This window comes from Talpa europaea, assembly GCF_964194135.1.
Source record: "Talpa europaea genome assembly, chromosome: 1".
In the NCBI taxonomy this organism is placed as follows: domain Eukaryota; kingdom Metazoa; phylum Chordata; class Mammalia; order Eulipotyphla; family Talpidae; genus Talpa; species Talpa europaea.
In genome coordinates, this window is record NC_140073.1 from 12,622,721 (window position 1) to 12,638,555 (window position 15,835).

The following is a 15,835-nucleotide window of genomic DNA, read 5'->3' on the forward strand; positions in this document are numbered from 1 at the left end:
ACCTTCAAGAAAAGGAGATCAGTTTCTTCGCAGGCATTCCAGAGTACAGCGCTTTGCTTTACTTAACTCAAGGTGTCTTAATTTGGAAAGCTTTAATTTTTGATGAACCTGAATATTTATTAGGTGATCTTTTTTCTTACATGTCTTTAAAATTCAATTATAAAAGCAACACAAGCATATAATAGAACAATACAGAAGGGTATAAAGTAAAAAATGAGGTTTCCTTTTATGCAAGCATGCTCTTAATTCAACTTTTCAGGTTGTTCTATATCTTTCTAGAACCCTTTTTTATGTGTGATTATAAATATATCTGCAAATGTTCATTAAATTCTTATTATTAGACACTGTACATATTCTGTAACTTATTTTTTCTCTTATATTATTTCATGTATATCTTTCCACATTAATGAATCTAATGCAGTCTTTCCAATGGCTGTATTATCATAATATCTATTACAAATATACCATAATTAACCTTATTGACAGGCATGTCACTTGACTCTAATTTTTCATTTCTACAAAGGATATTGTACATGAACAAACTCTTCCATCATTTCTTTGACCACCTGTCCTGAAGGGACTTAGTATTATGATATAAATTTGTACTATCTATTTTCTTTATATATTCTATATTAACTTTTATTTATCATATTCATCATCATTTATCTCTATTTGTCCTACAGAAATTTAAAAAATAAATTCTATTTACACATCCATCTGCCCTCAAATATTTACTATTGTTTCATGTCATAAAATTACCTAAGAGGCATATATATTTTCTCCTAACAGGAGAATAAGTATTATGATATATGTGAATATATATTTATTATATGTATTATATAATACACATTACAAGTATAATAGTATTTTAACATTTCAATTCAACTAAAATTCACTGCAGCATATGGTAGGAGGTATAAATCTAACTTTATTTCTTCCATATTCCTTCCAGTCATCATGACTAATGAATCTGCCACATTTTTTTACACTTAGTTTGCCACATATTAAATGAATATGTGCCCTATTTCTGCAACCTCTATTCTACTCTACTTGCTTATTTTAAAAATTCACTACAACATATTTTTTAACTTTGTATTTAAGTAGATAATATTTTCTAGAGAAGTGTGAATTTGCACTCAGAATGAGCACCCTAGAAAACTCCTCTTTCAGCTGTAAGCACCCCTGTCCTTCCCTACCATCACCAAGGGCAAATACATAGATGAGTTTTCTCTGTTGTTGAGACATATATGAGTCACACAGTATGCAGGCTTCTTTCATTCAACATTATGTTTGTCAGGTTCATCTGTATGGCTATGAGTGGTTGTTCATTAATTCTCATTGCAGTTTAATATTTCATTGTGGAATATACCATAATTTCTCTCTTGTTTAAAGAATTGGGGGACAGATTCTGCTGGAGGAGATGGAGGGAGAAAGGGAAGAAGGAGGGAAAGAGCAGGGGAGAGAGGGAAACTGAGACTGTTTTATTATGAGGAATCAGCTCACAGGATTGTGGAGACTGGGAAGCCCCAGGGAAGACCCAGGGAAGCTCTTGCTGCAGTTTCAGTCCAAGTCTGAAGACTTGAGAACCAGAACCAGCAGTGGAATAAGCTTCGGTCCAAGGGCAGGAGACTGGTTTCCAGCTCAGGAGTTCGGCTAAGAAATTTCCATATCTTTAAGCTACGGTGCTTTTTTCGCTTAACTCTGTCTGTATGTTCTCACGTTTTACTGTAAGCATTCAGGTGGAATCAAGCCACTGCTTCAACACTGCTTACAAATCTCCTCAGCTAAATATCCAATTTCATCATTACTTCCACAGAACAATAGAACATAAACACAATTCAGCCAAGTTTTTGCCACTTTATAACAAGGATTGCCTTTTCTCCAGTTTCTAGTAACATGTTCCTCATTTCCATCTAAGCCTTCATCAAAACGTTGTTTGCCATCCATATTTCTACTAACATTCTGTTTAAGATTATTTATGGGGCCTCCCTGGCGGCCTAGGGGTTAAGTGCTACCTGTTGGCCTGAGTTTGATCCCCAGCCAGGGAGCTGAAACACATATGAGGCAGCAGACTTCTCCCAGTCTTGCCCTCTGCTCCCCTTAGTGGTGTATTTCAGTAGATCCAACTGTTTTGCTCCCCATTCTGTCCCTGGTGACACTCTGTCTCATCCCCCCCCAACCCCCCCCCCCCATCAGCACCTCTGGCTTACACTCTGGTTCTTGTAAGCATAAATAAATAAATAAATCTTTTGAAAAAAAGATTACGTATTCTTGGGCCTCCCTGGTGGCGCAGCAGTTGGGCCCTGGGCTGCGAGGCTGCCCGCAGCTTCTGCAGCGCTGGTTCCATCCGGCCTCGGGTGAGGATCCCAGAAGGCGGGTGAGGATCCCAGAAGGCGTGCAGACCTCTCCTGCCACCACTGCTCCCCTCAGCAGTGTATTTTGGTCCTTCTGTCTGTTCTTTTATTTTTTTTTTATAGAGGCATATTTTATTTATATATTTGTTTGTTTGTTTATACATGCACTGGGTACAGTCAGAAGCGCGGGAGGGTGAGAGAATTCACCAGAGCCAGAGCGGGGAGCAGAGCAGACAGAGGGATCGAAGTACACTGCGGTGGCCGGGGAGCAGCCAGGGATCGAACCGGCACCACAGAGGCTGCGGGCAGCTTCGCAACCCAGCGCTCAACCGCTGCGCCACCGGGGAGGCCCCCTTCTGTCTGTTCTTTTCCCCGCTCTGGCTCTGGTGGATTCTCTCACCCTCCCTCACTTCTGACTGTACCAGCGCTTTGTATAAATAAATCTTAAAAAAAAAAAAAAATTACATATTCTCTAAGAAGATGGGGTCTTTCTCACAGGACTCCACTTTTCTGAGTTCTCACCAGAATTGCCTTTAATAGTCTATTCACAGCAGTATCAGCTTTTTCTAACATGCACCTCAAAATTCTCCCACCTCTAGCCAGTAACCAGTTCCAAAGCTGTTTCTACTTTTCAGGTATTCGTTAGAGCAGAACCCTACCCCCTTTCTGTCATCATTTGAGTTGTTATAATAAGTATCTTAGATTGGGAGGCTTAAATAGCAAACATTTATTTCTCACAGTTCTAGCGGTTGGCAAGTGCAAATTCAATATCCTGGTAGATTTGCTGTCTGGTGAAGGTGCTTTTCAAGGTTTGCATATGGTTGTTTTTTTGCTGTGTCCTAAATCAATCAATCAATCTCTCTCTCTCACCCACACAACCTAATAACCTCCTAAAGGTCCACCTCCAAATACTATCTCATGGGGCTTCGACATATGAATTTGGGAAAACATAAACATTTAGTCCATAGTAGAACACAAGGAAACTTTTCCAGGTGATAAAAGTATTTTATATCATGATTGTGGTCATGATTACATGATTATATACATTTATCAAATCTTATTAAATTATACCCTTAAAATTGTTGATTTTATTATATACAAATTGTCAATAAAGCTGACAGATGGAAGGAAGGAAGGTTGATTACAGTTTTTCCTGCATTATTAACACACTCTGTAATTTATCAATTGTTTCTAAAAGTTCAAAAAATCTTCAGGCAGTATCTAGATAGAATTCTGCCCAATTCATGATCATTTAATAAAGTCAATTCAAGCTCTAAAAACAAACCAAAATATCATCAGTAAACTTATTTATATTTTTATTATTATTTAATTCTATTTTCTTTGATTTGCTACTTTCTTAATTCTCCAAGTATTATCTTCTTAATATCTTTTTATTTTTTATTAATTTAGATATTAACAGCAATAACTTTTCCTCTAATTATTGCTTTGGTAAATACCTATAAATTTTATATGTTATGGCATTTAAAACATAATTTATTATTCTTGTAAATTTTTAAATATCCTTGAGGCTAGGTACTTTTAATTATACTTACATTGTCTGTAATTTTATGGCATTGTAGTTTGAGAATAGAGGGCATACAATTTCTACTATTTACCAAAAACTGCTTTGTATCACGTATTGATGTTTGTGAGATACTGTGATTTATACTAAGAAATACACACACACACACACACACACACATTTGTCTCTGTCCCTAGTTCCTGACACAGAGCTCCTAAAATTCTGGCAAATTCCTAACTGACAACAGCTCTAGGAGCATCTTTTATTCTAATATTTGGTCTCTGACTGTGGTTCCTGAAATAAGGCTTCTGAAACCCTTGTAATTTCGTGGTTGACAGGAATGTCTTTTGGCCTAATGAGGTGACTTTGGGTGGACTCCTGGGTGGCTCCTAAATGGAGGATACTCACAAAGAACAAAACAAAGAACCCATGATCAGAAGCTTGGACTTTTCAGCCCCATTCCCTACTCTTTTGAGAAAGAAGGGCAAAACTGAAGTTAATGATTGATGATGCCCACATAATGAAGGCCCCATAAAAATCTCTACAGTATGGTGTTTGGAGACTTTCTAAGTTGGCGACATATCCACACCAAGAGGGTAACGCACCCAGCTTCACAGGGGCAGAAACTCCTATACTCAGGACCCTCCCAGACATGCATCTGTGTATCTCTTCATCTGGCTGTTTATCTGTATCTTTAATCAACCCTTTAGTAAAGTGGTAATTATAAGTGTTTCCCTGAGTTCTGTGGACTGCTCTAGTAAATTACCTGAGGCTGAGGAGGCGATCATAAGAAACAGCTAGGCCACCCTGGTGCCTAGGGGTTAATTCTCAGCACTATCACTGCTGAGGCCTCAGTTCCATCCCTGACCATGGGGCTGAACCACATGGCAGACCTCTCTGGTCTCACCAGCTGCTCCGCTTAGCAGTGCATTTAAGTAAATCTGCCTGTTCTGCTACCTTCTCTGTCTCTGGTGAATCCTCTCACCACTATTCCCCCCCACTCCCGCACCTCTGTCCTACACCCCAGTTATTCTACATAAAAATAAATAAAATCTTTTAAAAAAGAAAGAGGAGCTATAAGTTAACTGGTTTCACAGATTGCAACTAGCATCTGAAGTGGGTGGAGGAGGTTTCATGGACCTTGCTTTGAGCCTGTGGGGTCTGAAGCTATCTCCAGAGAACACCTCAAACCAACTGGTGCCACAGAGAGGAAAACCACCACACATGTAGCAACCACAAATTATCAAAAGTGTTCCCTATGAAGGTGAAGGAGACACACAGGGAAGAAACACATAGCAGGGAAGAACTAGGTTTTTCCTACACAAAGAAAGAGAAAAAACTGAGGTTTACAGTTTGCAATAGATGCATACTTAAAAAGAAAAAAAGATTTATTTATTTATGCATACAAGAGCTGGGGTACAGGCCAGAGATGTGGGGGTAGGAGGGTGAGAGGATCCACCAGAGACAGAATGGGGAACAGAACAGGCAGACTGACTGAAATACACTGCTGAGGGGAGCAGCGGGCGAGACAGGAGAGGTCTGCTGAGCCATGTGGGTTGCTCCCTGGCGGGCCAGGGACTGAACTCGTGCTGCAGAGGCTGTGGATCGATTCATAGTGTGGTGCTTAACCCCTTGCGCCACCATGTAGGCCCCAGATGCATACTTCTTAATTCCCAAATTTTCCCATGTAGTATTTTCCTAAATGTTTTAATTTTACCTTATTGTTTGTAATGTTCATATTCATCAAAAAGGATCATACTTCTCACAGGTTACTTAAGACAAATATGATAGAGTCTGGCAAGATGGTAGAGTGAAGACAACTAAATTAAAGGGAACAAAGTCAACAACCCCTAAAAGATAAACTAACAACTGTCAAATAAATAGGGAGCGAAGAGGTGATGGAAAGGGATAGGAAAAATAATCGCTGAGTTTACTGTGATAGCAGGGCAGCACAGCCCACAGAGGGTGGGGCAGTGGCTGGATGAAGCCCGCCCTGCTGTTGACTCAAGGGCATGCACCCACATCAGAGACTGGAGACCCAATACTATGCTGGAAAAGGAGGTATAAGGAGTTGGTATGCAGGTCAAGGGGCACACTACTGAAGAACTAGAAGAGTAAGGGTGCAGAGTGGTGCTTGCTGACTTGAGTCTGAGGCTCCCAAATCTAGAACAACTGGAGCCCAACCTGGCAGGAAGAGCCAGATCAGATCACCTGTGCCTCCTCAGAGACGAGGTCACTACTATTTGCAGGCTGAGAACCAACCACTTCTTGTCTTTATAACTCCCTTGTTCCTTTAGAAATATGTGATAAAAAAATAAATATTTACTGGAAGAGCAAAGGTCAAAATAGTCCCTATATCCAGACACAGAAACAAAGATTAGCAAGACTCCACAGGCTATTTGTAGGCATAACCTTGAAGAGAAAAAAGGCAGGGTCAGTCATTCTTTTAAAGTCCTATTTTTTTTTTTGTATCAATATGTTCACCATTCCCTATCATGTCAACTGTTAAAGGCGAAGCAAAAGATTGACGGCACACCTAAGACTTTATATGTTAATTATGTCTAAACCTCAGGATTGGCTTATAAACTGTCAAGAAAGATGATCAATTTTAGGTCTCTTTAAATAGATTAAGATATCTGACACATTAATTAATTCATCCTCTCAACCACCTGGGGGGTAGCTTTTATCAACTCCATTTGTTGGGGAAATTTGGAGAATAACAATAGTATTTTCTATTTACAAAACAGCTTCCTTATAAAGAACTCCAAATGTTTATCTTCTCCATCTTCTAACATTCCTGTGAGGTAGGTGGCAACCTTTCCTTTTCCTTTCTTACAGATGAGAGGCGCTGCCTCCAGGACCTTAATGACTTCCTCACAGGTAGCCTGCTCTCTAGGACACACTGCTGGGGATTAACACCAGAACATGGACTCAAGTCTGAGTTGCATAGTTCATGCATCCAGTTTTCCCCATAGCCATCTTTCAACGCATCACATTCCAAAAAGAACTGGGGTCATGCTTGTTGTTTCAGCTCATGGGCTCACAGTTTATCAAGCTTGTTACCACTTCTCTAAATTGGACTATTTAAGTTTCGTCTAGGTGCCTGAAAGCTAAATTATTTTTTGTTTACTGTCTGTGCGCTAGCATTGTAAATGATGTCATCAGGAATGTACAAAACTCTTAGACAAAGCTGCAGGGCCAATAAAAGCAACTCACAAGGGGAAGAGTGTTTTTCTACCCACCCCCCTTTTTTTTTGAAGTAGGCATCACACAAAAAGATGACTCATTAAGCCCAAAAGGGTTGACTGTGCTTGGAAGGGCTCTTAGGCAGCCCTCCACAAAGAGACCCGAGTGGCAGCATAAGGCCTCCCCTTCTGTGCACTTTCCTCCAGGCAGAATGTGCATTTGTGAGGCTACATACACAGTTATAATCTCTTCTGAAAGGCGATTCCTTCCATATGACGGGCAGAACAGTGGTCTGAGTGCTAGCTCATGTTGCCTGTGCTGTTAACATGCCGAAACACCAGACACGTTTAATCTCTCCTTTCTGAAAACTAAGATGGGACAGAAGAAGTAAAGCTGGGAAGAACTCCACAGAGAGAGAAAGGAAGCCAGCCCCAGTGCCCAAACTCACTTTCTCATGGGCTGAGCCTCTTTGTGTGTCGCCTACTTACGTGTCAATTTGCTGGACTATGGGGCATGAGAACCATGGAGCCAAGTGGTTCTGGCAGCCTCTCCATTTGACAAGCAAAGCCAAAGACATGTGGCCTTTGGTACATTTCACATTCAAAAGTGCTATTGTTTCAAACATGCCTATTTTAAAATATATAATTTTCCCATTTAGCACACGTTGTATGCAAGCTAGACACAGGAGAAGTTCTGCCACATGATTTTTTTCAAAAAAGGAAAAGAAAAGGCAGTGGGTCTTAATGTAGCCCTATCCCTACCAGACACCCCTGTTTACTGGAGGCTATTGAGGCTATCCCAGGTGAGAAAAGACTGAGTTTAACAAACACCTGATATGAAGGCCTGGAGCAGGAGCAGATTTCTGTCTGAGATTACAGAAACTGAAGCTTGTGTTTTATCACAATTACCTGTAATCTCAGGGCCAGATAATAGTATTAACAAGACCTTGAGCTGCACAATAGGACAGCTGGAAAAAGGCTCTAACTCTCAATAAAGAACAGCACTTTTAAAAAGCTAACTCAATGAAGAAAAAGAAAGGGCTCAAAAAGTGCCTTCTCCCACAATATTTACTTTTACTGGGTTTCTGCTAATCAAACAAAAACTTAGTCACAAGCTTTTATGAAAAATACATTTGATGATTTCAGTAGTAATTGCTTTGTTTAAAGAAAGGTGCTTAGGAGAAAACAAAGCTAATGGGATCAGTAATTTGGTAAGTTCAGATGTGTTTGGGAAAATCCCTCCTCTCTTTGATAAATCATTAAAATTCTGCTCAGATAAATGTGTTTTGACTTGAAATTCCAATCATAGATTGAGCTATTTCCTAAGGCCCCTAGGGAAGTAGTACAAGGGTGATCCCAACCCAGAGGACACAGGGATTAGTTTACAAGGGTAATTCCAGTCTTAATCAAAGCATATTACTTTGCCCAACCGAAGGATGGTATCTCACAGAGATGCCCCAAACCTGTATGAAGTTTCCTTTCTTCTTACAAAACCATTAAAAAAAATGGATTACACTTTACTGTTGTGTAACCAAAACATAGAAGCTATGCCTTACGTATAATCAGTTTAAAACCAGAAGGGATTGACTGTAGATTTTATACAGTCATCCTTTTTTTCATCCATGAAAGGAAGCGAGGAGGAAGCCAAGTGTCTCACATGGTAGGAATTCAGTAACTATTTGTTGAATTGAATTCCTTTCTTCCTTTAAATTTTACAATTTATTCTGCTACTCAAAGGGTGGGGGGACCAGTCGTTTAACAATGGGGCACTTAAGCACTATGCCAGGAAGAAACAGAGAATAAACTTGCCTTTCTGGCTTCCATTCTAGTAAGACTCTGTAAACAAGTATACAAATAGATAAACCAGATAACTGTAGTAAGGGCTATGAAGGATATAAACAGGATGATGAACTAGAGATGGAAGTGAATGGACCATGCAACTCTTCTGATATACTATACTACTTTTCTGATATACTATGCTACTTTTTAAAGCTTCAATTACCTACTCAGCTTCCTAAAATTACTCATTTAACAACACTGCATTTGTGCAAATAAAAGTGATCCCCACCTTTTGTACTGATTTGGAGGAAAGACTTTAAGATTATTTAAACATATAAATGATAAGGGAGGTAAGAAATTGACAGAACTCTAAACCCTAAAATAACTCTGAAATGACCTGCAATCTACTTACCTTGGAGAAAAGGGGTGGGGTGGGTAAGGGTTGAGAACATGTGTTAGAATTCACATGCTCTTTTCTTTTTCCCAACAAAAAAATATTTATTACATTATTATATAGCTTACAGAATCCTTGGGAAGGTAAGTGGATTAATTCCCAAAGACATATCCCAGAACTGGGCCACCATGGGAACTGCTGCCCTGCCAGGACTGAGAAGCTGCTGACCAGAAATGCCATGTGCTGCACATGTGGAGTCCACCTCCCCATGACAGCACGTATGACACTGTCACTTTGTGTTATGGTCATATGAATAGTTCCCATCTCCCATCTACAGCATAAGTTTCCTGTGGAGAGGACACTCTGTATTCATGACTTGCCCTATATAAAGGAGATGTGAAGGAAGAAAGAAAAGGAAGAAGGAAGGAAAGACAGGAAGAAAAGGAAAGAGAAAAGGGGAAAGAAAAAAAAAGGAAAGAGATGATTTTGTGAACATGTTCATTACTATTTTAAAGTGATCAGCATTATGTATTATAAAACCTAGTAAGTCAGTGTAACAGCTATAATATTTTATTTCCTTTCTGCAACAACCCAAGGACTTTGCAGTCCTAAAAGTATTTCTGATTATTGTTAATAATGTTTCCTAGCAAGGAATTGGGTTTGGAAAAATAAGTTGCTTATCAGGATTCATTCAAAACAAAACAAAACAAAAAGTTGTTTCTGGCAGTAGGACAAATAAATATCATGTAATATGATATCAATAAATGTATGAAAAATAAGATTAGTGACTTAAGAATCTTCCACACAGAAAGAGTTGTATGTCAGAACCTTTGCCAATGCTTGATGAAATCGTATTAACCTTATGGCTGGAAGGGACTGTATCAGTGACTGTCGGATGTTGTCTTAGTCCAGGTACTCTGAGAAACACACACCAAAACAGGATCAGACATGAAGGAGATCTATGGGGAACCGCCCATGGGGGAAAGCAAGGAGGGAGCTGAGGAGCCTGGGACAGCTGACATACAAAGCAGGTTGAATGTTGTAAAGAAGAGACAAAAGGTGAGAGTATTAGAGGACAGCACCATGGGATTCCTCAAGCCCCAGCTGCCATCACAGGAGCAATAATCTCCCAGAAATAATCCGTCCCACCCAGTTATTGGCTAGGAACAGCCTGTGTGAAGTGTGACCTCAGAATGAAGAGGTGTTGGATTCAGAGAAGAGGCTGGGAGTCAATTACCAATCCACACCATCAGTGGGAGAGCTGAAAGGCACATTTTCATCACTGCCACAGATGTATTACATATATTTATGAAAATATGGCAATATTATAATAGTAGTTAATATTTATTCAACACCTGCCCAGATGTTCAATGTAGACACAATGTAGCAACCAAGCATTGCCCTAAAAGTTTACATGTATGAGGTAATTCCTATTATTAACCACATTTTGCGGAAAAGTAAACTAAGGCACAGAGAGGTTAAGTAACTTCTTCAAGGTCACACAGCTACCCAAAGTACATATGTTATTATCCATAAAACTCTCCTAAAAGTTTTATTTTTAAAGGTATCTTCCTCATCGCCTGCCTCTAAGAGATGAGTCCAGTGGCAAGGCGGAAGTGGAATTTTACTATTCCCTGATCCATACTGATTCCTAGGATGCCCCCTCCTGGCAGAAATGTTAAATTATGTCCTTAGAGTCACCTGAGCCTACTCCAGGATCCATCCACAGGTCTATGCAGTAGTTGGACCCTCTTTTTTGGAGTTGGTCAAAATATTTACGGCATTGAGTTTACCAGTGGACTCTGGAATCAGACTGCTGGATTAGACTTCTGGTTCCACGATACACTAACCGGTAAGTTAATACTTTTGTGCTGCCATTTCCTCCTCTGTGAAATGGAGATAACAATTGAAAATCTTATAATTATTAATATATGTGAAGCACTTAACTTGTTGTCAGGCACATAGTAAGTGGTTAATGAGTCTTTGTTGCCATTGTTAGAGGCTTACAATGGGGACTCCTAAAGTCAGATTATTTATAGTCAATTTAACATATATGTAAATTATATATAAATATTAAGTGTCTACATTGTGAAAGGCAGGCACACAGTGATAAATAAAATACAATTCCAAGCCTCCGGAAATTTATTAGTAACTAATGAACTGCTTAAGAGCTCCATCCTTAACAAGGAAGCAAGAATCACTGCCTCTTTATTACAGGCAATAGTTGGTTTATTTGTTTTTATTTTCTTAATGGAGGGGGGAAAAAGCTACGGAATCCCTGCTTTGCTATGCATCATCCATCACCTCTGAGACCTTTTACAACTCAATTAGCCTTTCTAATTGAGTTGCCTCATATGATGAGGACATGATATCCGTCACTAGTAAATGGGACTAGTAATAAATACCTCCTTCATATAATGGTTATGAAGACTAAGGCATAAGAGTAAGCATATATGAAGTGCTCAAACAACATAGTTTATAGAAAAACCACTCAATTTATCGTTGAGTCCTTTAAAAGTATAGACTTCCGAGGAAAAAGATCACCTCTGACTTCCCAGAGTTATCTATTATGACAATTCACTACCAGTTTTAAGTGAGAAATAAGCAGTTTCCATGGAAACAAAAGAGGCAACTTGGAGCCTGAGTGAAAGCAAGCACCTCACCAAATTAGGTGGGGTAAAAAATAAACCTCACACCCTCACGCTTATACCCAGGTCAGCACGTAGGTGGTGTTTTGCAAACCTGGGACCAGAACAGGCTGCCCTTCGGCTCTAGAGAGCTCCCCACACCCAACCAAACACATAGACACACCTCAGCCTCTGGCAGAGGCTCCCAATAAGCAGCTTTCACAAGCTGGAAACCTTTCATGGGTCTGACACAAAGGGTTCTGTACTTATTTCATCTCTGTTCAGGCCAGAGCATTAACACAATTTCTATCAGTACGTTCTGATGACTGCAGGCATGAACATCCGTGAGCTGATTCTGTAATGATGATCTTAAGATCTTAAGCCATAACAGGCCATGATTATAAGTTCCTAGTCCACAAAGTCAATGGGGAAAGGATCAGTTTACCCAACATAATATGAGATTGTTTTCTTCACTAGTAGTCAAAAAGACAAGTGTAAGTCTTGGCTAGCAGGTAGAAAAGGAAATCTATAAACATCCATTGAATAGGTATCCTTGAAATTTATACCATAATACTAAAAAGAGGTCTCCAGGTACGCTCATCAATGGGCACTTAGATTTGGCATTTCTGTTTCACTCAATGCCTAGAACGTTTCTGTCTCTTCAATTTTATTCTCTCTACTCTGTATTTTTTTTGCTGGACCTATACATGCAAGTAACTTTATAATTTGTAAGTTAAAAAAGGAAAGAAAAAACCTCCTATAGATATTTTAAAATTTAAGTTTGGAAGAAATACTATATTAAAATAATCTCCACAGGGAACAGTTTCAAACAGTCATTAAAGTGAGGGTGAATGTTTCAAAACAACATACCCCTAACAGAGACTGAATTGTAATGGGCAGGAAATATTCTCAGCTAAAGACATGTGCATTTCAGCAGAGTTGTACGGTCTGATGAACCATCAGGAAGCAAATGTGTGGAATGACCCTGCTTAAGGTTGTATGATGTCCAAGATGGTGATTAGGACAGGGAGGTAAGGCACTTAAATACAGAGGGTCTCCAACTATGTAAGGTTCTTTGACTTTAGGACGATGTGAAAGCCATTCACATTCAGTGGAAACATACCTTGAATTTTGACATTTTCCTGGGCTAATGATATTACTACAATATTCCCTTGTGATGCTGGACAGTGGCAACCAGTCACAGCTCCTAGTCAGCCATACCATCAAAAGGTAAACAACCAACACTCTACGGTATACTGTGTTGCCGGCATTTTTTCAGTATTGCGATCTGTGCTTTTGCACCCCTTAATGTGTATAAAATGCCATCTGTGTCTTCTACTTCTGGTGAGAAGAAGGCAACTACCCTTGAAATGAAACTCAAGACAACTGCCCAACTGTAGGCTAATGTAGGTGTTCTGAACATGTTTGAGGTATGCGAGGCTAAGATAATGTTCAGTAGGTTGGGTGTATTAGCTGCATTTTCTACCTATATTTTCAACTTAAGATGGGTTTAATGCTACATAACTCCATCATGAGTCAAGGAACAGCTGTACACAACAGAGCATGAAAGAACATTTGTTCAGGGTTCAAGCATTTTCAGCAACCTCAGGCTTTGATTCTGTTTGTGCATTCATCAACACTGCCATGGAATTAGTCTCCTTGGAAAAGTCACTTATGGAGGAACCGCCAACTTCTACTCACCAAAGCACCGGTATGCCAAATATGCTAAGCCTTCAGATAACATAATTCAAGCAGCAAACACCCAAGGAACTGAACAATGAACTAGGTTTTTCAAATATTTCATAGATTCTTTGAGTACTAGGTAAATAATATAATATATATATATATATATACATATAAATCCTTAGCAAAAGTCTAGGCATTGCTAGACACTGATATTGTTACTCATTGAATACAAAATTATCTGTGAAATAATTATCCCCTTTTATCTGATTAATGGATATAGTCACAGTCACCTGATCTATCTCTCTCTCTTCATCAATTCCATTTTATGGAATTTATCCTTGCGGGTTCTTCAGTAGGGTATTTTTATTAATAGCAAAAGCCTAAAAACTTGTGAAATGGCTAAGTAAATAATTTAACTACATGTAGCTATAAAAAATGTGGAAATTCTCTACAGATACAAAAATTACTAATATAGTAGATGAAAAAATGTACACTGTATTCTTTCTTAGGTACATACATAAAACAAACTTGGCAAGGACCCACAAGAAACGAGTGAGGCTGAAGAGGGATAGGAGCCTTCTTGCTATAAACTTCTTTATATTTTTGAATCAAGTTTCCATATTATCAATTCATAATATTTTTGAATCAAGTTTCCATATTCTCAATGCATAATGTTACTTCATAGAATTCATAATGTTAATTCATAGAATTACTTTTTACTTAAAAATGTGTATAGTACATCCATACATTTGACTATTATTCAGCAATAAAAAGAAATGAGCTAGCAAGCCAGAAAAAGATCTGGAAGGGCATTAAATACATATCACTTAGTGAAAGTAATTACTATGAAAACATTACATACTAAATGACTCCAAATAGATGACATTCTGGAAAAGTAAAACTTTATAAACAGTAAAATAAGCAGTGGTTGCTAAGGGTTTGGGGGCAGGGGAAAGGATGAACAGAACTTTTAGGGCAGTAAAATAATTCTGCATGATACTATAATTAAGCATTTGCCAAAACCCATAAAACTGTACAACACAAAGAGTGAACCCTAATGTAAACTATAGACTTTAGTTAATAATAATGTATCAATATCGGTTCATCAACTGTAACAAACATACCACACAAATGCCAGATTTTAATAATAGGGGAAACTGCTGAGTAGGGGGAAGAGCTGGTATTTGGGTTCTTTCTTATTGGGTTCTCTCTGCTCAATTTTCCAGAAACTTGGCGTCTCTAAAAACCGCCTAATATTTTTAATGTGTGAGAATATATATGTGTGTGTATCCTTTATTCATCCAGTAAAAGCCTTATTCACTGAAGGTGCTCCACTGAGTACTACAGTGACAGTCTTAGTGGTCCAAACAGCTCTGGAGCTGGCGAATCAGATTCCGATTCTAGCCTCTCCATTTTTCATCTGTGTGGCCGGACTTACACAAGTTACCTCTTCTGCCTCAGTTTCTCAATGTACAAAATAGAAAGGAAAACACACACACACACACACACACACACAGAGGATCTTCTCCCAGGGCTATTGTGAAGATTCCATAATGAATGCATGTAAATGCTTAGCATTGAGCCTGAGGTAAAAGTAACGCTGGAAAATGTTAATTGCTGCTGTAACGGTAAAACGATTATTCACGGAATGATTGGTTTGGTACTTCAGATTTCAAGGTTACTCAGCTACCAGCATATCAACACCCCAAAGGGCTCCAAATTCTCAATTGCAAACTACTCCACTTTGAACATAACGCACACTGCACTCTTCAGCTCTCCTTGCTCCCCTGATGCTCATTTCCTCCTCGCTCGGCCTTGCACACGCAGGCCCTGGAACGCCCCCGTCCCTCCCTGGCCCACGCCGACCCGTTCCACTCAGACCTCATTCCCGCTTCCTCCCCAGAACCCGGCCTAATTCGTCTGCACTTCTTCCCGTCCCCCAAGCTGAAGGACGCTCCTACCCAGATACTCGTAGTCCGGGAGGGCTAGACGCTCCGGACTCAGCATCCTTTGACCGGGGTCGCTTCCAAGCTGTAGCTCTTCTGCTTCCGGAACCCAGGTCGCGGGCACACTCCGTTGCCATGGCACCCACGCAGCGGGAGGAGAGGTAGGAGGCGAGGGGGTGTCCCGCAAACAGTCTCCGTCTCGCAACGCCAAGCTGGCCACACCAGTTCCGGGAGCAGGCACTTCGCAGAGGTGGAAGTTTTCTTTGGCCTTTCCTTCTCGAGGATTTGGTCCTAGAGAAATTTGAGATGGAGGGTTCTTTTGAATCTATCCTATTTCCTGGT

The 15,835-nt window shown here is 39.6% G+C and overlaps 1 protein-coding gene across 1 annotated transcript in view; it reads right to left on the reverse strand.

Moving 5' to 3' along the window:
* CSTPP1 (centriolar satellite-associated tubulin polyglutamylase complex regulator 1) overlaps positions 1-15,630 on the reverse strand; it is a gene marked incomplete at both ends in the record, with an annotated part of 155,478 nt that extends 139,848 nt beyond the window's left edge. The window contains 2 exon segments of the mRNA XM_084245469.1: positions 15,509-15,611; positions 15,613-15,630. Of these exon segments, the coding sequence (XP_084101595.1) occupies positions 15,509-15,611; positions 15,613-15,630 (121 nt within the window).
* Positions 15,631-15,835: the final 205 nt, after the last annotated feature.